Here is a 20,284-nt window from a genome sequence, read left to right as displayed (position 1 = left end):
GCTGAGTAAGACACAGTGTGATGGATGGGTAAAGAGACAGCTTGACCAAACAACAGGGAAGAATAGTCTGTCTTTGCGAGTCATGGAAAAAAGACGTTTACCCTGAAATGAAAGAGTTCAGTGGGACCTCAGTTAGCTCAAGCTGTCTATCACCCAGTGAAGGACAAACCATGCAGGACACACTCCGGGTCACACACTGCCAGCTAGCAGCGTGCAAAGCGGTGGGGATGCTATGGGACAAATCCAAGGATGTGGCTGCATCGTATCGACACCTGTGTGCTGTCGCCACACCGTGAGGGTGCAAAGCACGGAAAAGCAGGCGTTCGTCAGCTGCACAGGCACTGACATAGACGCAGTAACAACACTACAGCACCCCACAGCACTCAGCCCGACCCCGGCCCGCCCCTTCCCCGCCTGAGGGTCACAGGGAACAGCGCCCCCCGCCGGCCGGGGCCGCTCCACCACCGGCTTCCCGCTCCTCCCGCCACCGCCGCGTCTTCCCTAGACACGCCCCCTCGCTGCCAAAAAGAGGCGGTGAGCTGATGAGTGAAAGCGGCTGTGCCCAGTGAGGAGGGGCGCGGCGAGGAGGCGGCACTCTAGAAATGGCCGGCGGCGGGGCGGAGTCAACTGCGTGCGCCGGATACTGGGTCCCGCGCTACTGTTGCTGTTGCCGGCTACCCCCCTCCCCCCCTCCCGCCAGCCACCGCCCACCTGAGGAGGAGCCCTAGGAAGTGTTGCCGCTGCCTGTCTCTGCAGCCGCGGGCTCCAGGTGCAGACGAGAGGCGGACAGAGCCATGTTGGGCAGCGGGGCCAAGGCGACCAAGCCCTCCTTCGTGTCCTACATCACCCCAGAGGTGCGGGGCCGGCGGGGCGCGGCTCCTGGGGGAATCCTTGGGGGGGCGTACGCGGGGGAGCTGTCAGCTGGCCACAGCCCTAGACCGTAGGGCGACGGGGAGCCCTCCGGCGGGCCCGGGTTGAGGTCCTTTCAGGGCAGCGGGGAGCCCTCAGGCGGGCCCAGCTAGACGTCTCAACAGGGCGGCGAGAGTCACCGGGCCAGACGGAGAGAATATGCGCGGGTTCCTCCTGGTGCTGCCTTTCCCCTCGCCCCTCTCTCGGATTTCACATCAGGTTTCCGCGGGGAGTTGTGAGGCGCTTTGTGGTGCGGCAGTGGGACGGGGCCGGGTCTGTGGCCGCAGCAGGGCTAGTGCGAGTGTTGCTAGGTGCGCTGTGCTGGGCTGTTCCCGATCTGCATGCGTCTTGCTTGCTGCTTCTCGAGAAGGCGTTAAAAATGTGGTTGACTGGTCACTTTTAAGCTGATTATTTTTTCTCGTAGTTCATTTGAATTGTGTTTTTGTTTGTTTGTGGTTTTGTTGGTTCGGTTGGTTGGAGTTTTTTTTATGTTGAGTTTTGTTTGTTTGGGACTTTTCTCCTTTTTTTTTTTTTCCTTTGGTAAACAATGACCACATGTCAGGTAGTCATTGTAACTATTCATCCTGTTAGTCAGAACCTTCCAAACTTGTTTTTCTTGATGTCCCTTAATACCGCTTCACTTTCAATGTGTGTGCTCTGTCTTTGTAACCTCTTTGGTTTGAGTTCTGTCACTGTAAAGCCCTGGTTCTATTTTATTAACAGCTAGATGTTGAACTTCGGGCTGTGTGTATCTATCATATTGTTCTCCCCTTGTCCTTTCACTTATTTATTAAGACTTACATTGGCCTTTTGAAGGGGCTTTTGACTTAGTTTATTGAGGTCATGTTGTTAACAGATGGTATTAGATCTGTGTCGTTAATTAGTATTCCTTCAGTCTTATTCCTGGTATACAGCTGGTTTCTAGGAAGATCACTCTTCTTGAAAGCTAGCCATTTGTGGGGTTGTTTTTTCACTCCTCATAGTTCTTTGCAATCTGTGTCAAACTACTTCTTATTTGTTTGGCTCTCTTGAGAGCTTCTTAATGAAGAGTTGAGGGTTTGTTTTTTAATGTCTTGTTCCAGTGTTGTCACTGGTTAGACTGTGGAGAACCTGCTGGTTTTACTCTTCACTGAATTTGAAACAACAGTGCAGAGTTATCATCACTTAAATAAGCTATACTGTTTAAAACTGAAATTCTTTTTTGTAGTAGCAAGTTTGGCTTTATATGTTGTTCAGACTTACTTCATCAGTTTAACCTGTTTTTGTCTTCTTTGTACCTCATATTGAAAATGGATGTCAAAGGTAGGTACAAATATGTCTTGATCAGCAAATGTATCTCTGTGTGAGGTCAGCCTTTCACGTTAAGAAAGTATGTTGCACAAATACACAGAAAAGGGTGTGCTCAAGGGACTGAATTTTGTGAAGGCAAGAACTTCACTTGTTGAACTTTCTGAAAGATACTTTGCCATTTAAATGAGGACACTGGATGATTAAAACTTGCTAGGAAAAAGGTGGCCAGTGGGAAGAGGTGCAATATATATAGTGCTGTAAGATTGCACATGAGTACATTGAAGAGTTACATTTATTGTAGGTACAATAATGTTATTCTGAAGCCTGCAGAAAGAAGAACAGGGACATTTGGTATTGGAAAATGAGACTCTTAAAAAAGTATTCTGATGCATTAGTTTCAAGTCCGTCACTCTTTATGTATTCATCCTGCTTTTAACCATCTTCTTTATGCACTTAAATTTAAGAATTTCATGGGTTCTTAGCAGAAGCTTTGAAATGCAGACCTGACATCTGCCATGGAATTGATGTCTCTCTTGCACTCTCACAAGCTCAGTGAAACTGAGATCCGATGCCAGTAGCAAGTAAAGCAAGTTTACCTCCTTGCTTGGTCGGTTAGTGCTCTCCTTTGGACAGCCTATGATTGTCTTAATGGGATGATTACACAGAAAGCCGAAAACTTCAGTGGGTTTTATGAGGATTAAAAATAAAACTTTGGAGATGATGAAACCTGTGAGGCTGTTTGGGGATCTGGAAAAAGCATGTTGATTAAATATCCTAAAATAAACTGAAGTGAGCATCTCTCAAGGAACCACATGCTGCATAAAACAACTTTCTGAGCACAAATTTTCTGTACGTGTTAACCTCTAGGTAGCTGAGTTTTATAATTTGAGCTAGACTGACAGACCAGTGGAAACACTTCATCTCTCTTGTGCAGAACGTAGTTTGGTCAACCAGAAACTTTCATCAAGACAGTGTAACTGCCAAATATTTTGGAAAGTGCATAGGTGATGGATATGTTTGATGTGATGCATCCTGTGGTAGACCCTCTCAAAACATTGCAAACAATAGTTCAGGGAATTTGTGAACTTGATGTTACATTTAAATATCTATTGAGTTAATGGTGGACTTGGTGAACTTACAGAGCCTTGCCTTCTGTCAGTTTATACTTCTGAGTTGCAGCAAGATTTTCTGTCAGTCACTGCGATGCAGAGCAATATGGAGGTGTTATACTGTAGTCCTCCTCCTTGTAATCTCCAGATTCTTTGGGCTAGTCTTTGTTAACCTGGAAAGTCAGCAGCTGTTGCTGCTTCTAGGTTAGGGGAGCCTTACAATAAGAAAATGCAAGTGGCAGAGTTGAGTTTTATTTTAACCTCATCTGATTTAGCCCATCCTCAGAAACCTGAGGGATACAGTAGGTAATGTTCAGAACATAAAATGCAGTTAGCTTTAAACTGCTTTTGGGGCTTGTTTGAATATGAATGGAAACAGGAACTCTATTCATGTTAATATATGGCAAGATGAAAGTCAGGAATTAACAGAAAATCCTGTTTATTAAAGGAACAGAAGTAATTTATGCTCTGAAACCCCAGAATATCTGGAAAAGCAGTGTTTTTGACATCTGACTAAATATAACTCTGTTAAGCTCTGCTACATGGAACCATAGATCAATCAGTGGTCTGTTGAGAGCAAGACTGTAGGATGTTGATATTAGTGACACACATCCCCTCAGGACAGACTTTGCTACCCTGTAGGAAGTGGGGTGAATACAAGGGTATAAAGTCAATGTTTTGACATGTCTCATCTTAGAGGAGGGATATTTGTCTGTGGAAACCTGGAAACAAGAACCAGTGAATTTCAAAACTGAAAGCATGTACAAGGTTAACAAGCTGGATCATGATTTCCTTTTAAAAATACTAATTTGAAAAAAATAGTCAATATTAGACTTAATGTTGCTTTTTGTGTGTGTATTCTTAAAAGTTAAATCCTTAATTGTAATTCTTACAGGATATCAGTTCTTATATTAGCTCTTGAGTTTGTTCTGCTTTGTGCTGTTTGAGTACTTGTCAGGCTGCTGGGCTGTGAGGGTAACTTTCATACCCCTTGTTCTTTCTCAAATAGTGTGTTTCTGTTAGCTCATAACCAGTATGAATATGTGTTGCTTTTACATCTTGGAAGTGTATTATGTGTTCTGTAGCGATCACTTTTAAAATGGTTTGGCACTCTTAAATTGGAGTGATAGAACTGAAGAGTGGTGTAAGGAATAGGAGTTATCAAAGTGGACAGCTGGGCTCTGGGCTGACATGGAGGAAGCGGAGTGTTAAAGTCAGAGGAGATGGGAAGGACAATGTAAGGAAGGAGGAAAGGATAAAAGATGAAATGGGCATGGAAAACACACAGCATGATCTAATGGGCTATTGGATAATGGAACCATGAAAGGAAGGAAAATGAGTCGTTAGAGATTATTTTCAGCATTGTTTTTAAAGTGGAGTATCTCCTGGGTTTTATGGCATACACCATGGAATTAGGCTGATTTGATCAAGAAATAGTCTTTCAGAAAATATCAAATATGTATTGTGATTAATTTATGAAAGAAAAATCTATGCTAAGTATGTGCACAGGTATTTCCTCTTCCGCATGAATTCCAGGTGAAACTGTAAGACAAAAAAAGTTTGTTTTAATTTACTCAGGAATACTGCACTCACTAGTTGGAGTGCACAACTAACTTGAAAATATTTCAGAGTAAAGTTTGACTTCTATAACTGAAAGATAAATGTATAAATAAGAAAGCTGTTGGTTAGTCTTTTAGTGAAGTAGAAGTAAATTAGGAAAAGGGATTTTCACAGCAGGCCTCACCATGATACAGAAATTCCCTGTGCAGGGATTACTTGTGGAAAACAATGTACCAATATTAAAATACCTTGTGTTCTCACAGCACTACTATTTGCTGTCAGCTTTGAAAGAATGTATATTTTTTAGCCAGTGCTCTTGAATCTAAATAACAATGTTCTCCGTTGTTGGCATTACTTCTAACACAAATGTCCATCTATGGGTGAATGGTAAGGTAGGTTCAGAGTTTACAAGGTATAATTTACAGCAGCACACTGTGTGCCTGGCTTCTCTGTTGAGAATGATGAGCAACATCCAGTATCAATAGACCTAAATACATAATTGGTAATAATGATTTAAAAAATCCAAATTATCTGACAAGTTCTGGAATCAGGCCTGCAGGGAATGTTATTCACTCTTTACTCCTTTTCTGTCTGAAGTGTTTTGCCTCTCCATGGAATAAGAGGCAAGGAATTGCAGTGAGGCTTTAGGACAGAGTGGGAATCATTTGGAATCCTTCTCCAGCCACCTTATAGGACCCTTTTACTATAACTGAATAAATTGATCTTATTGCCTGAAATTTGATGTTGGATCACATATAATGGCTCTTTTGTGCTTCAGCATTTGGGGAACATGTGTCTCCAACAAGCTTGAGGAATAACTTTTAGGGCCTCTAAAAAGTATTTTGGGAGAAAATGTTCCTGGGTTCTGCAACCTGTTGAGTTGTTCCCCATACTCAGGTAAAAATCAAGAAGAGGAGGTGAGCCTTTCCTTAAAAAAACACCCCAGTTTCTCATGTGTTTTGTCAGCCCTCTTGAAACAGGGAATCTACAAGAAGCACAATGTCTCTGTTCTGTGTCACTTCATAGTTTTGTAGTAGTATCAGCTGAAGTCAGTTTGAACTAACGAGAATGGTGATGCATTGTCACTTAGTATGGTGTGACATGTCAGCCTGCAGTCTGAGTATGATACTCAGTACTGTTATAATTGATAATTAAGGGATGTTGCTGCATTGCCTACCACTACTTGATACTCTGGAGAAGGGAATGTAGCACAAGCTAAGTGCAGAGGTGAGCAGCATTTCTGACATGTTTCTAAAACCTTCAGCAAAATTGATGTCTTTGTTTCTGTCATTTGTGAGGCAGTCCAAAGTTTATGTTCCTCATTTGTGTGCTGTCCATTGGGTATCTGCTTTTAGCTATGGCTGGTAGTAAGTTTTTTTTTTCTGTGTTGCAGCTTGACTAAAAAGTGGCAAGATGCCTCTTGGGACATTCAGAAGGGGGAAGCTACAAAGGGGGAAGCAAAGTATCTATCTAGAGGTGCGCATAGCTTTCAGTGATCATATATGGAAAGTACTTGCATGCTTAACTTCATAGTCTGAGGACAGTTTGTTGAGGTCTGAGTGTATTTATTAGCATGTGGAAAGGGACAGACTACAGACTTACTTCCTTTTCTTTTGTTTCTGTGCTCATCTGACCTGTTGATGATTCAGTTCTGCTAACAATAGGGAGTATGAACAAAACCAAGGGCAGCACAAGTGTAGGCTTCCCAGCTGATCTCATGGACCAGACTAGTTACCAGGTACTTGGACAAACTCGGGGATAGAGGGGGTGGGTAGGCAAGTCTGAACTGTGACTGACTAAAGGGATTTTGTGGAGTATGCGTTTCAGTGTCGGCACAGGCTTAAATTATTCCCAAGATCTGTTTTACCCCAAAACTGAAAGTTGAAATGATGTGGAGTGCTTAGGAAAACCTATGGGTTCCTATACTACTTGCACTGACTGAGTGAAAAACTATTTTTCTTTTAATAAAGATCTTTATCTTCTCTCTTAAAAGTGGAAATACAAATTGTGACATTAGTGAAATTTAATGTATTTTATTGTCCTCTCTTGGAAAATTAGTGTAGCAGCACAGATTCTTCAACAATATTTTTGTTTTGCATTCTAGCTATTCCTAGTGTATATGTATGAAAGCTCTCTTTTAAATACTTATTTTATTACAGAAATATAAATCTTTCAGAATTCTTGTGCTCCTCTGGAGGCTCAGCTTTTGGAAGGTGTTGTATGTTAAAGGAATTCTGATGACAGTAAATGTTTCATGTCTGCATGGTTTTGCCAACAAAGTGAAACTAGGTTTTACAAGCTGATCTCAGTGTTTAACTAAGGAGTCTATTCTGCTGTGATGCTATTAAATTAAAATGATAACTCCTTTCTGAATATATTCAATATAACTTGCAACTAAACCAGACCAAATGTTCAAAATTATTTCCCCTTGTGACTACAGCTCTAAAAGCTTCATTGCTTTTTAATAAATGAATGTAAACTTTAAGAACTTTAGGCTCAAATATAGTTTGGTTTGTTTAGGTGGTTTTGGGTTTTGGCGGGTGTTTTGTTTTGAGGGGTGGTGGTGTTTCATTGGTTTTGTTAGGGTTTTGGGGGGTTTTGTTTGGTGTAGGGATTTTGTTGTTGTTGGATTTTTTTGGTTGGATGTTGTTTGTTTGTTTTTTCCCTTGGGTATTATCTGCCAACACTAGGAGCAACTGGTACTCCTGCCAATATGTACAAACATTCAAGTAGTGTGTATACGTAAATAAGAGTTATTACATGTCTTACAGCTCCCAAAGTAAAAACTACTGGAAAAGCACCTAGTTTGTAAACTGCAGAAGTGATTGTTGAAGAAACAGCACTGGGAAAATGTGTATCATGTTTACACAGTGACAATTTAGCTGACAACTGTGAACTTTGGTTGAAATTGACTTGTGCAAGTCCGCATTTGCACAGGGATAGCAAATTAGTTTGATTTCTGCATTAGCTGCCAGCTTTAGTTACGTATTTCTTTCTTCACACCACTACCACTTTCATTTTACAATCTTTGCCGCTTTTCACCCTGTCTAGAATATCTCTGCTGTCTTCATGGCACGGTTTTAGTTTTGCTATGCAGCCTTTAAACTGTGTTTTGGGTCTTTTGAGTGCTGAGAGCAAGTGTTTCAATAAAAGGCAAAGGGGGTTTATTTTTATGCTCTCACAGGCTTTTGTTTCTCTGTATTTAGTCTAGCAAAACTGTTGCCGCTTATGTCTCCTTTTGATTGCTTGCCTTGATTTGCAATATCTGACTCTAGATGCTGGTGACAAACTAAAATTAGTTTGCTTACTGCTGTGGCCACGGAAGGGGGGTTGTTTCCAGTTAACTAATAGTTTTCCAGAAAGATTCCAGTGCATGCAAAGTGGTTTAGACTTGGAGGAGGAAGTGGCGAACTGGCTGAGCAGGAAGGGTGTAGCATGTCCTCTAGTTCAGTCTTTGACTGGAGATTTAGCGCAACTATCAGTGCCTCAAGGCTAGAATAAGCGACACTGGGAATGTAATGGGTTTGTTTTGTGCATTTTGTGTCCAAACTAAAGGATATCCTGTGACTGGTTTTACCTTTTGGCTGAGATTCTGAAGTCCTATATGAGTAACTTCAGCATTTCAATTGTGGTAATACACGTAAGAAAATTAGAAACAGACAGTGAAGGATGAAGCTTAAAAAACAGAAGAAAACATCAGAAACAAATATTAAATCCTATGTGGAAAAACTTGTGGAAGATGGTGTTGTAATACTAAGCTGATGCTTAACTATTTGCATGTCTTCAGACACCTTTAAGTCTTGCTTTATTTCTGATACTTTTTACTTTTTTTGTGTTCAAAAATGCATGTGACCAACACTGTCAAACCACTGACAGTTATTTATCCAGCAGACCACTGATCTTTGGAAGAAGCACACTGCAAACAGTCTCCTTAGTTTAGGATTTCCACCCCCACCTCCCCTTAATTTTAATTTGCAGCTTTGCTAGAATGTGAGAGATTTAAGAGGGAAGGTGTTATTATTTACTGCATGTGTTGAAGGTATGATATTTCTGAAGTCACAACTGCTCTTTCTCTCTTTAGGAAATACACATAAAGAAACCCACAGAAAAGGAAGTAAATCCTCACTTATTGCCAGGTAACTGTCATGTATTGTATTATTAGAATTAAATAATAAAGAATTTGTCATGTAAACGATATTCAGTTATTCACGTGTCGGTAACATACACTGATGTGATGTCATTGTCCCCCATGTAGTCAGATAGAAGGTTTGGTGTAATAATCACTCTGTTTGAAATATTTTAAATACCTGTCTGCATGGGTTTCTGAAAAACTCTATTTAAAAATTATTTTTAAAGAATGAAGTATCTTCAGGTGAGCTGCACGTGAAGAACTGTCTATACTTCAGTTTGCCCTTTTCCTTTAAAATTGGGTTGTGTTGCCAACCCAAGACCAAGAACTAGTGGAAAGCTACTTTCTAGTTATTTTGCTTTTACTGTGAGTTACTAGGGCCTTTTGGTGTCTCCTTCAATGTTAAGATTTATTTTTTTTTTAAGTTATTATTTACAATTCTTTGTGCATGCATCTTGGAAAAGATGTTTTTTAAAAGATGACATTACTAAGATAAAATACAAGCAAAAGTTTAGAATAAATGACTGTTGTCCTTCTTGTTTTTTCCTACGTTATAGAAAAGGCCAAGAAGCTGGCTGGTTATACCTATTAAAACCTGTTCTTACATTCATAAACTTGAAGTTCAATTCCTCCTATTTTTAAGATTAGAACTCCATTCACTATTATTTATACTAACTTGTGTTTGAGAATTTTAAGCTAGCCCTGGAACCTGTAAAATAAGCAACATCTCCAGCCAAAGCTATGAAAGATTAACTGATGAATTTGTAATAGTCACCTCAAAGGTTGGAGGTTTTTGACTTGCTTCTTGACTGTATAAACTATTCTTCTCTAGGTTTTGGGTTTTGTTTGGTTTTGTGTTGGTGTTTTTTTTCTAGTATACACTTGCATGATTGCTCTTTGCAATGCTGTACATTGTTCTTCTGTCCCTTGGAGTAGGCCATGGTATGGGTACATCTGGTTACAGAAGTCTTAAACGTGTGTGGTTGAACAGTGTTTATCCATCCTGAGCCACGCTAATAACCTGTAAAGCATTCAATGTACCGATTCCAGGAACTGCCTCCTAGTCTTTTTGTATAGCAGTAACAAAACATCTTCAGGAGTACATTTTGGAGAAGTTGTTGGGAGGGAAATTAATGCTGCGTCTAAGGTAACAGCTGTGAAATAGTTGAGTTATAAATGTCAGTTATGTTGCAAGTCAGTGTTTCTTTTGCACAGGTGAACTGCTGCTTTGTGAGGCAAGCACGGTATACAAATACGTACAAGAAGATGGGTCAGATCGTGGTACCTATGGGAAACTTGTATGCACAAACTTCAAGATCGCTTTCCTTGATGATGATTCTGCTCCAGATGAAAATGTAGGAAGACAAGTCTCTTCATTATGAACAAACATTTTCTGAAGACATGTTGTACTATCTCTAATCATGTCTTTCCCTTATATAAGGATACAGAAGGAATACAGATTAATAAAAGTTTTAATGGGTAGAGATTAGTTTTAATCTGCATCTGGTCTGTGCAGCTCCTTCCTCATCCTCCAGTGACTAAGTAAAAACTGTAAACATTGATGTGGAGACATGTATTAGACAAAAGTTATCACAGTATCACTAAGGTTGGAAGAGACCTCAAAGATCATCAAGTTACCACAGACCTCATGACTAGACCATGGCACCAAGTGCCACATCCAGTCTCCTGTTGAACACCTCCAAGGATGGTGACTCCACCACCTCCCTGGGCAGCCCATTCCAATGATGAATGACTCTCTCAGTGAAGAACTTTCTCCTCACCTCAAGCCTAAACCTTCCCTGGCACAGCTTGAGACTGTGTCCCCTTGTTCTGGTGCTGGTTACCTGGGAGAAGAGACCAAGCCCTTCCTGGCTACAACCACCTTTCAGGTAGTTGTAGAGAGCAATGAGGTCACCCCTGAGCCTCCTCTTCGCCAGACTAAACAATCCCAGCTCCCTCAGCCTCTCCTCATAGGGTTTGTGCTCAAGGCCTCTCACCAGCCTTGTTGTCCTTCTCTGGACACGTTCAAGTGTCTCAATGTCCTTCTTAAACTGAGGGGCCCAGAACTGGACACAGTACTCAAGGTGTGACCTAAGCAATGCAGAGTCCAGGGGCACAGTGACTTCCCTGCTCCTGCTGGCCACACTATTCCTAATACAGGCCAGGATGCTGTTGGCCCTCTTGGCCACCTGGGCACACTGCTGGCTCATGTTTAGGCGGCTGTCAATGAGCACCCCCAGGTCCCTCTCTGGGAGCTCTCCAGCCACTCCGACCTCAGCCTGTAGCTCTGCATGGGGTTGCCGTGGCCAAAGTGCAGCACCTGGCACTTGGACTTGTTAAATGCCATCCCATTGGACTCCACCCATCTGTCCATTTGGTCGAGGTCCCTCTGCAGAGCCCGTCCACGCTTTAATTGACCAACATCTGCTCCCAGCTTGGTGTCATCTGCAAATTTGCTGATGACTGACTCAATCCCCTCCTCCAGATCATCAGTGAAGATATTAAAGAGGATGGGGCCCAGCACTGATCCCTATATCTTCTCAACTGGTAATGTTGTGGGGAAAAAAAGTCAATTTTATTTGAACTTGATTTGTGACTGCTTCTCTGGAAGCGCTTGCAGAAGTATGAATGTCAAACATACTTTGAATGTTAAGTAACTTCTGTCTGACTTAACTTTGGGCTGCAACTGCAGAACCATTTCTGGGCTACACAAGACTGCTCTAGGTAATCGTGTGAATTATTCCATTCAAAGTCAGGTGTTGACTACAAAGATTTAAAAACCTGGTTTAAAAGATTTTAGAAACTGGCAAACATTTAAAAAGCTGAAAAGTCCCCAGGTCCTGCAGATTATTTAAATCTTGATTCCTTTGCTTAAAACAATCTGTCAAAAGGGAATGGTAATGCCACACTTCTTTTGATGTGCTTAAGCACAGGAAATATCCTAGTCCCTTTAGGTGGTAAAAATGGAGGAGTCCACTATATATGGCTTTCAAGTGCAGGCTTAATTGACAGTGAAGAAGAAGAAGAAGAATAGAATTTGACATACATTCATTGTAATTGGAAGTTTCTTTGGGTAAAATTTTAGGGAGTTTAAATGTTAAACAGAGCGTTCCACAGCCAAATATGGATGTTTGGGCCTTCTTCAGTTAACTGAGACAAAACTTTGATCTACAGCTCACTTAAGATTTATGCTGAAGTTGATAGTTCCATCACTAACTTTAAATCTTGGGTTTATAGCATGCCGAGTCAGCTGTATTTCTCTTAACATAAGTTCAGTACTAGCCCCCTGATTCAGAGAACTGCAAACCTGGAAATAATTTGAATGAGATAGTTATAACTCTGTTCACAGCTGTCTTCACATAGAATTTAATTTGCTCAAGTAGTGTACATCAGCCTTCTGTTAACATTTAATATAATAATGTTTAATTGTGACATCGCTCAAATGTCATTTTTAACTCAAATCATGGAGTGATAGATCTGGAGGAAGCCCCAAATGACTTCAACTTTGGCAGAACAGCAGATAAGAAAATTGGATCATGTGTCTTTATTTTACCTAGTGATAAATCTGGCTTTTATATTGGAATATTCTTGAGATACTTACTGGTTTAAGAGACTTTCTGTTTCTTGCCTGGTTCCCATAGTGAGGAAACTTGTCATAAAAAGGCTTGGATTACACCAAGTTACTGTATTTCCTGTTTACTGCAATGATTCTAGTTTGAGAAGTGACTATCAACAGAAATGCATGCTTTGAAGCTATTTGAAAAGTAAAGCTCTAGGTCTCTGCCAAGCTTGAAATGTAAATAAAACTGGATTTGCAATTTGTAAACTGTGCCTGTTTGACTTGCATCAGTCTATTTTGATAACTGTTCTTCAGTATTCTGCCTTACACAGCTTACAAGAAGTAATGTGATATTAAAATATGTCCTGAATACATCCTTTACTTGTGAGAAGGTGCTGCTGCTTAACAGTGTGACATTTCTAAGGTGTTTCTTTTTTTCCCTTGTTCCAGGAGCCACAGTTTAAGAATAAGATTGTAGGAGAAAATGACATAACTCTGCAATGTGTAGATCAAATCTATGGAGGTAGGTCAGCTTTTTCCTCTTGATTTAACATGCCTCATGCTTCTAAGCATCTTATACTGCTGGTGCTCTTTGTATATGTAATCCTTTTCAGAAAACTGATAGAATTGGCATTTTACAGAATCTTTGTTGGCTTTTTTTTTTTGTTTTCTGGCCTACCTAATCCTAGTTTCCAGTTGTATTTAAAGATAAAACGATGGTTAAGAGAACTATCAGAACTGAGTCATATCCATCAAGCTCATCAGAGCTATGTTCTAGTTAATTTTCATGCTGGGACATACAAAGCAATTCCTTCAAAATGGCATGTTACTAAGCAAGGAAGTGTGCTGTGAAAAGTTTCTAGTTGCTGCACAAGGATCATCCAGTGTATCAACTATTTCCATAAATACCAAGGTATTCACTTGATTTGAGCAATAGCACTGCAGAGCAGTACACATACTAAATTCCTTAGCAATACCTTTTTGTCTAAGGGAACTTTGTTTTATGAGGCTTGTGGTGCTTTAAATATCAAAGGAGACAGAAAACAAGGTTTTAATTTACAAGGAAATCATTAAGTGTTTTGCAACAGGTATTATAGCTATACCTGTATTGCAAAAAGCAAGTCAGCAAGAGTGGGGCTGATAATTTGTAAATAGTAGGAAACACTGTATTTGGAATCCTGACTTTGGTCTGCTGTTAGTTGTATTCAGAACATTTGAGAATAGTGATGTGGGTTCATGAAGGAGTGGCTAGACTAGGGGCAGGCTAGTAGCTGATTATGAGACACTATTTTATTTCATGTAAAATGACGTAGCTAGCAGCATGTGAAGTCAAAAAATGATGCATTCTCAAACACAAGTGAACAAGGGCTTTCTTGGGGAATTTTTGGTGGTTAATTTTGTTATTTTTGGAATTTAGAATGATCTCAGTGGTTTGGGGACTTTCCCTCAGGCAAAATTACTCAAGTATTTTCTATATCCTTCTCAGAGCTTTAACTAACTTTGTAGTCAGAATGCAAACAGAAATAATCACTGATCAGCTGGCTGGCTTCAAGTTTGGTTTCTACTTTGCAGGAAGTAGTTGACTGTATTAGCACAAGAGCACAAAAGTCCTATTGCAGAATGCTTGTCCTGAGTTGCTAAAACTTCAGCTTGAATTAATTTTTTTGAGAAGTCAGGAAGGAATCGCTTTAACTCTGATGGCAAAGTTCTTCCTCATATTTATTTGAGCGGTTTTAAATTTTGTAGTTTATGATGAGAAAAAGAAGCTTCTAACTGGACAACTGAGAAAATACCCAGAAAAGCTAATTATCTACTGTAAAGACCTTAGAGTATTTCATTTCTGCTTGAGATACACAAAAGAAGAGGAAGTGAAAAGAGTAAGTATAGTAACTTAATTTGTTTTCTTGGTTTTTTTTTTTAAACTTAGTGTTGGGTGTTTAGTTAACGGGCATGAGGGAAGAATGAAACTGTTCATGAGAGATCCCTTAAACTTAAGAGTGTTTTCTGATCATTCCCAGCTGAGAAGGTAGAAGACTTGATTTCTAGCTAAACTAACACATCAAACCTGGTTATATATTATCAGTTAAAAGGAGCAGATGCACTGGCTCTTCGTTGAAGCTGGGGCTTTAGAGTACTACATGAAATTACCTTCAACTCAGGAAAGTTTGTAAAGCTCTTCTGTTTGAGACATATAGTTTTACTACGTTTTAGAGTGCAGCTTTCTTCATGTGGAAGCAGTTATTTTCCTGGTAATATGAGTTGTCTTGACAGGTTAATCTGAACTCCAAACTGTGAGTCTGCTACTTTTATTTAAATAATAAAAGTAATTTTTGAAGTTCAACATGGGTAATATTTCTCATTAAGCCAAATAGTTATAATGTCTTGCAAACAGTCTTCATCTGCTGGGAACTCATTGAACAGTTCTGTTTAAAGCATGAGAGGAGGGCTTAAAAAATCATAGTCTTAGCATGTGTCTGGGTGTTAATTTTTGGTCCTTTCCTAGATCGTCAGTGGTATAGTTCATCATAGCCAGACTCCTAAGCTGCTTAAACGCTTGTTTCTGTTCTCTTATGCATCAGCTTCCCCAAACAACACAGGTAAATATTTTTCTATCTTTCATTTGTATGTGTTGCATACTGTTAGTTCCTCAAGCAGTCTGCGATGCTTAGTAGCTGAGTTTGTGCTCTGCATATGACTGCACCACTGGCAGAGAGCATCACAGGATCTGGTTTTTTGCTTGCTATGTGTATGTAGACTTCTTGCAGAAAGCCTCTGAATCGTCTGGTTTGGTTTGTGTCCTTCAGTGTAGCTGCAGAGAAGTTTTCCACACAAGGTTGAAAACTTGCTGTGATCAATGTGTGCAAACACTTATCATAAAGAACTAAGGAGGATAGATGAGAGGGACCTGGGGGTGCTGGTCGACGGTAGACTGAACATGAGCCTGCAGTGTGCCCAGGCAGCTAAGAGGGCCAATGGCATCCTGGCCTGCATCAGGAACAGTGTGGCCAGCAGGAGCAGGGAGGTCATTCTGCCCCTGTACACTGCACTGGTTAGGCCGCACCTCGAGTACTGTGTCCAGTTCTGGGCCCCTCAGTTTACGAAGGATGTTGACTTGCTGGAACGAGTCCAGAGAAGAGCAACAAAGTTGGTGAGGGGTTTGGAACATAAGCCCTACGAGGAGAGGCTGAGGGAGCTGGGGTTGCTTAGCCTGGAGAAGAGGAGACTCAGGGGTGACCTTATTACTCTCTACAACTATCTGAAGGGAGGTTGTAGACAGACAGATGTTGGTCTCTTCTCCCAGGCAAGCAGTACCAGAACAAGAGGACACAGTCTCAGGCTGCGCCAGGGGAGGTTCAGGCTGGATGTTAGAAAAAAGTTCTATACAGAAAGAGTGATTGCACATTGGAATGGGCTGCCTGGGGAGGTGGTGGAGTCGCCATCACTGGAGGTTTTTAGGAGAAGACTTGACAGGGTGCTTGGTGCTGTGGGTTAGTTGCTTGGGCGGTGTTGGATTGGTGATGGGTTGGACGCGATGATCTTGAAGGTCTCTTCCAACCTGGTTTATTCTATGTATTCTATGTATTCTATTTAGACTAGGTAAAAGGAAGACTTTTTTTTTTTTTTATGATGAGGATGGTGAAACTCTGCCCCAGGTTGCCCAGAGAGGTGATGGAGGCCCCATCCCTGGAAACATTCCAGGCCAGGCTAGACAGGGCATTGAGCAATCTGACCTAGTTGAAGGTGTCCCCACTGAATGCAAGGGGGTTGGACTAGATGACTTTTAAAGGTTCATTCCAACCCAAACCACTCTGATTCTATGAGCTTCTGACTAGAGTGCTTTCATCTAGAAAATATCATGCTTATTTTATCAAGGTATTTTTTCTGTACCATCACACTGAACCAAACTTTCTGCTCATAGATCTTACTACATTTTCAGTGGCATCTGATAAGTCTTTCCCTTTTTGCTTTTATTTGCAAGCCATCTGCTTCTCCCAGGCAACTGCAAAAAAAGCATAGGTTTGCATAGCAAAATTCCTGTAGGCATGTGACTTCCTCTTATAGCTAATATATTACATAATCTTTCCACTCAAACCTGGCTGAATAATATAGTAGCATGCAAGTTAAAGATTAAAAAGTTGTCAGTGCAGTTTCTTGCAGTTTAGACTGCAATTGGGACTTCAGCTGAAGTAATAGCACTGTTTTGAATTAGGAACCTGATTCTTAGTGCACCAGGAACTTTCACAGAGGGAAATTCTGATGTTCCCAAGGTACTAATTGGACTCTTACAAAAATATGTCAAGGAACTGCAGAATCATTAAGGACAGGTGAAACCTATGGAGATCTAATCATCTTCCTATCTATCTTCCCCTGTTTAGTGTTAACTGCAGAAAGCTTTAACCGTCCTTTCCACTTGGAATTTTTTATCTCCACATCCTATTGCTCTCAGTCAGATGTTTATACACTACATATACCCCTCTGTGTCCATCCCAAGAATTCTCCAGACTGAATTACCCCAGCAATCAGTCTGTTCTCATATCAGGTACTTCAAGCCCTTTAATGGTCCTAATGGTCCTTCACTGAATTTGGTTCAGCAAGCCAATGCCTGTCTTATACTGGGGAGCCCACCACTGGACACAGCACTCCAGGCTTGGCCTCCCCACAGTGCTGAGCTGAGAACATCTCACAATCATTTTATTCAACCTGTAGGCTATAGTTTTTCCTAACACAGCCCAAGAATACATTGACCATTTTCACTGCAAAGGCACAGGTTGTTCCTGCAGCCTTCATTTGTAGCTGATGTTCAGTCTGAACTACAAACATCAGAAAGATGAAAGTTTTCCAGGTAGACACTAAGCAAATATTGTAGGATCCATGTCTTCATAGCATCATTGAAGTGTTGTGCCAGACTTATTTTGGTATTTAATAAGTCTTCAATAATAAATGCCTAGGTTTCATTGTTTGGTGTGTTGCTTACGGGACAAACCAAGTAGTCCTCAGAAACTGGAGTTTATGCCTCATGGTGTGATACTTGCAAAATCTTAACTTGTCCCTTCAAGTTTGTTAATGTTCTGTTTCCAGTGTAAATTTTCCATCTATGTTTTCTCATGGTGGAGAGTCTCAGCTTGCATTGTATCTTCAGTGAAAATTCTGTCTGTTTGGTATTTCAGTGTTAGCAGATGTTGCATGATGCTTAATTATGATGGGTGCCCCAAACAGTTGTCATTACTTCACAAATTGTATGATTGTTATCCAAGATGTGAGACTAAACCAACCTGCCCTCATAACTGTTGCTGAGGTGGCTAAATAGAAATACAGGAAGAGTTCCCACTTGAAATGATTGAGACTGAATAGCTGCAATCAAGTTTCTGCTGTAATCAAGTGTCTGAAATGTTCTATTCAGTGCAAAAACTCCTATCTGTGATAAAAGAATGAACTTTAATGTCTGAATTGTAGAAAGGCCTTTGGTAAAATTGTTAATTCTACATTTAAGCCTATATTACTAGGTGCCAGTCAGCTGCACTAGTGTAGAATGGAAGTTTCTTAAGAACTGCTTAGTTTCTGTAGGAGAAACTATCCTTGGAGTTATTAAAGCAATATTTGACAAAAGATGTGATGTTAGAGATCAGACAGAAACAGTGTGGTATACAATAGCATTTTATTTTCTACACAAGGGCTTTGCTTGCTTACCTCTAATGAAATTAACCACTCAACTTAGGAATGCTTTCATGTCAGAGTTTCTCAGTATGCAAGGTTATTATTTATGTCTGACAGATGGAAGAAACCAAACTGTGATGTTTGATACTCTTGAAGACTGGCGTTATGAGTTGGAGAGGACCAAAGGGAATGTGAAATACAAAGCAGTGACTACCAATGAAGGCTACAGAGTGTCTGAAAAGTAAGCTTGCCCTGATTAGTAGTGAGCTTGAGTGTGAGTCTCTAAGATTTACAAAGATCCACAGCACTTTTTATTGCTTAGTGTTATTCAGATTTATGAGGTACTTTGATTTGGTAATTGTGCACAATCCCTTTTCAAGCAGGGTTAACTTCTTCATTAGGTATTAACTTCTTCATTAGGGTTAACTTCTTCATCAGGACCTTGGTCAGTCAAGCTTTGAATATTTCTAGAAGTAGAGAATACCACCTTGAAACAATAGAAAGTATATAGCTCTGGTACCTAACACTTTTGCCATACTTCCTGGTTAGGATGACACTTTTTCAGTCCTGTAACTTTACTCTGATGTTTCAAGTTACAAACACCGGAGATGTTCTGTTGTAGCTGGGGGTTGAGTGGAGGGGGTAATTGGTTATCTGTAAAATCTGCTTATGGAAGTACAGCTGTGTTGCCTTTAGTGAAAACTTACAGCTTGTACCAGTCTAAGTAGCATCTATTGGTGAACCCTTTGCAGTATACACAAGGCTTTGTGTTCTGCTGTTGTTTAATAGTCAGATCCTGAAAGGTTTCACAAACCTTGTACAAACATGAATTTTCAATGAAGTCTCAACTATTTATTCTAGAACTGTCTTGAGAGACCCAAGCTAAGGTTACTTACCTTTGTTGCTTCTGTGGGGTCTGGACATAAATGGTGTTGGCTGATATTGGAAATTCTTGATATATTAGATAACTAATCCAATTCCAGAATGTAATTTAATATTACAAGGCTAGTTTTTGAAACAGGTGTGGGGACCATCACAGTCTTAATCAGCCTTAAATGTTATAGTCAACTGTAGACTTGGTTACAGACTTCAAAAGGCAGGAAAATGTTGCAGTGAAAATAATGGAGAGCTCAAGACTGGAAGAAAGTACCTTATCCAGCTGAAAATAAAGGGGTTGTATGGAGGGTAACGTAATTATTTAGTAGGAAAGATAATTGTAGCGCTAAGAGTGAGTATATTATTAATGTGTGGTCTAAAACACTCGCCATCATTAAAAGGAGCTTGGAGGTGGTGCTTTGTTCACTTGAAGTGCAAGAATTTTTTTTTGTTGTTATCTTAGGCTGCCTCTATATTTTGTTGTTCCCATGTGCGTTTCTGAAGAGAGCATCTTGAAGTATGAAGGTAGAGGCATTCCTGTAAGTATATACACATGGCTGAGGGTAAGAAATTCTATTTCAAAGACTAAATTTCAACTAGATTTCAGATGTTACTGCATTTTATTTTTTTTATAACTTTTTAACAGTTTGCACAACTATATAGTCCTCTACAGAAGAAGAAACACATGCTGGAGGACGTGCTTGCAGGAGGAGGTAGTTAGAGATCTCCTCAGCTGCTTGGATCCCCACAAGTCCATGGGACCGGACAGGATCCATCCTAGGGAGCTGAGAGAGCTGGCAGATGAGCTGGCTGGGCCTCTCTCCATCATTTTCATCAGTCCTGGCTCACTGGAGAGATCCCAGATGACTGGAAGCTGGCCAATGTGGTGCCCATCCACAAGAAGGGCCAGTTGGAAGAGCCAGGGACTTATAGGCCTGTCAGCCTGACCTTAGTGCCAGGCAAGATTATGGAACAGGTCATCTTGACTGCAATCACACAGCACTTACAGGATGGCCAAGGGATCAGGCCCAGCCAGCATAGATTTAGGAAGGGCAGGTCCTGCCTGACCAACCTGATCTCATTCTATGATCAGGGGAATGCCTGGTGGATGTGGGGAGGCCTGTGGATGTAGTCTACTTGGACTTCAGCAAGGCCTTTGACACCATCCTCCACAGCAAACTCCTGGCCAAGCTGTCA

The 20,284-nt window shown here is 40.7% G+C and overlaps 1 protein-coding gene across 1 annotated transcript in view; it reads left to right on the top strand.

Annotated features, from left to right (window-relative positions):
• Window positions 1–752: 752 nt before the first annotated feature.
• MTMR12 (myotubularin related protein 12) overlaps window positions 753–20,284 on the top strand; it is a 34,583-nt gene continuing 15,051 nt past the window's right edge. Inside the window, exons 1-8 of the mRNA XM_054178516.1 lie at window positions 753–854; window positions 8,950–9,004; window positions 10,213–10,352; window positions 13,007–13,079; window positions 14,303–14,433; window positions 15,060–15,153; window positions 18,329–18,452; window positions 19,551–19,626. Coding sequence (XP_054034491.1) covers window positions 795–854; window positions 8,950–9,004; window positions 10,213–10,352; window positions 13,007–13,079; window positions 14,303–14,433; window positions 15,060–15,153; window positions 18,329–18,452; window positions 19,551–19,626 — 753 coding nt within the window. The 5' untranslated portion in view covers window positions 753–794. The remainder of the gene's footprint in view (window positions 855–8,949; window positions 9,005–10,212; window positions 10,353–13,006; window positions 13,080–14,302; window positions 14,434–15,059; window positions 15,154–18,328; window positions 18,453–19,550; window positions 19,627–20,284) is intronic.

The sequence above is a fragment of the Dryobates pubescens genome, chromosome Z (genome assembly GCF_014839835.1).
Source record: "Dryobates pubescens isolate bDryPub1 chromosome Z, bDryPub1.pri, whole genome shotgun sequence".
In the NCBI taxonomy this organism is placed as follows: domain Eukaryota; kingdom Metazoa; phylum Chordata; class Aves; order Piciformes; family Picidae; genus Dryobates; species Dryobates pubescens.
Note: the sequence above shows the minus strand (reverse complement) of the source record. Positions and strands in the feature narration are given on the sequence as shown.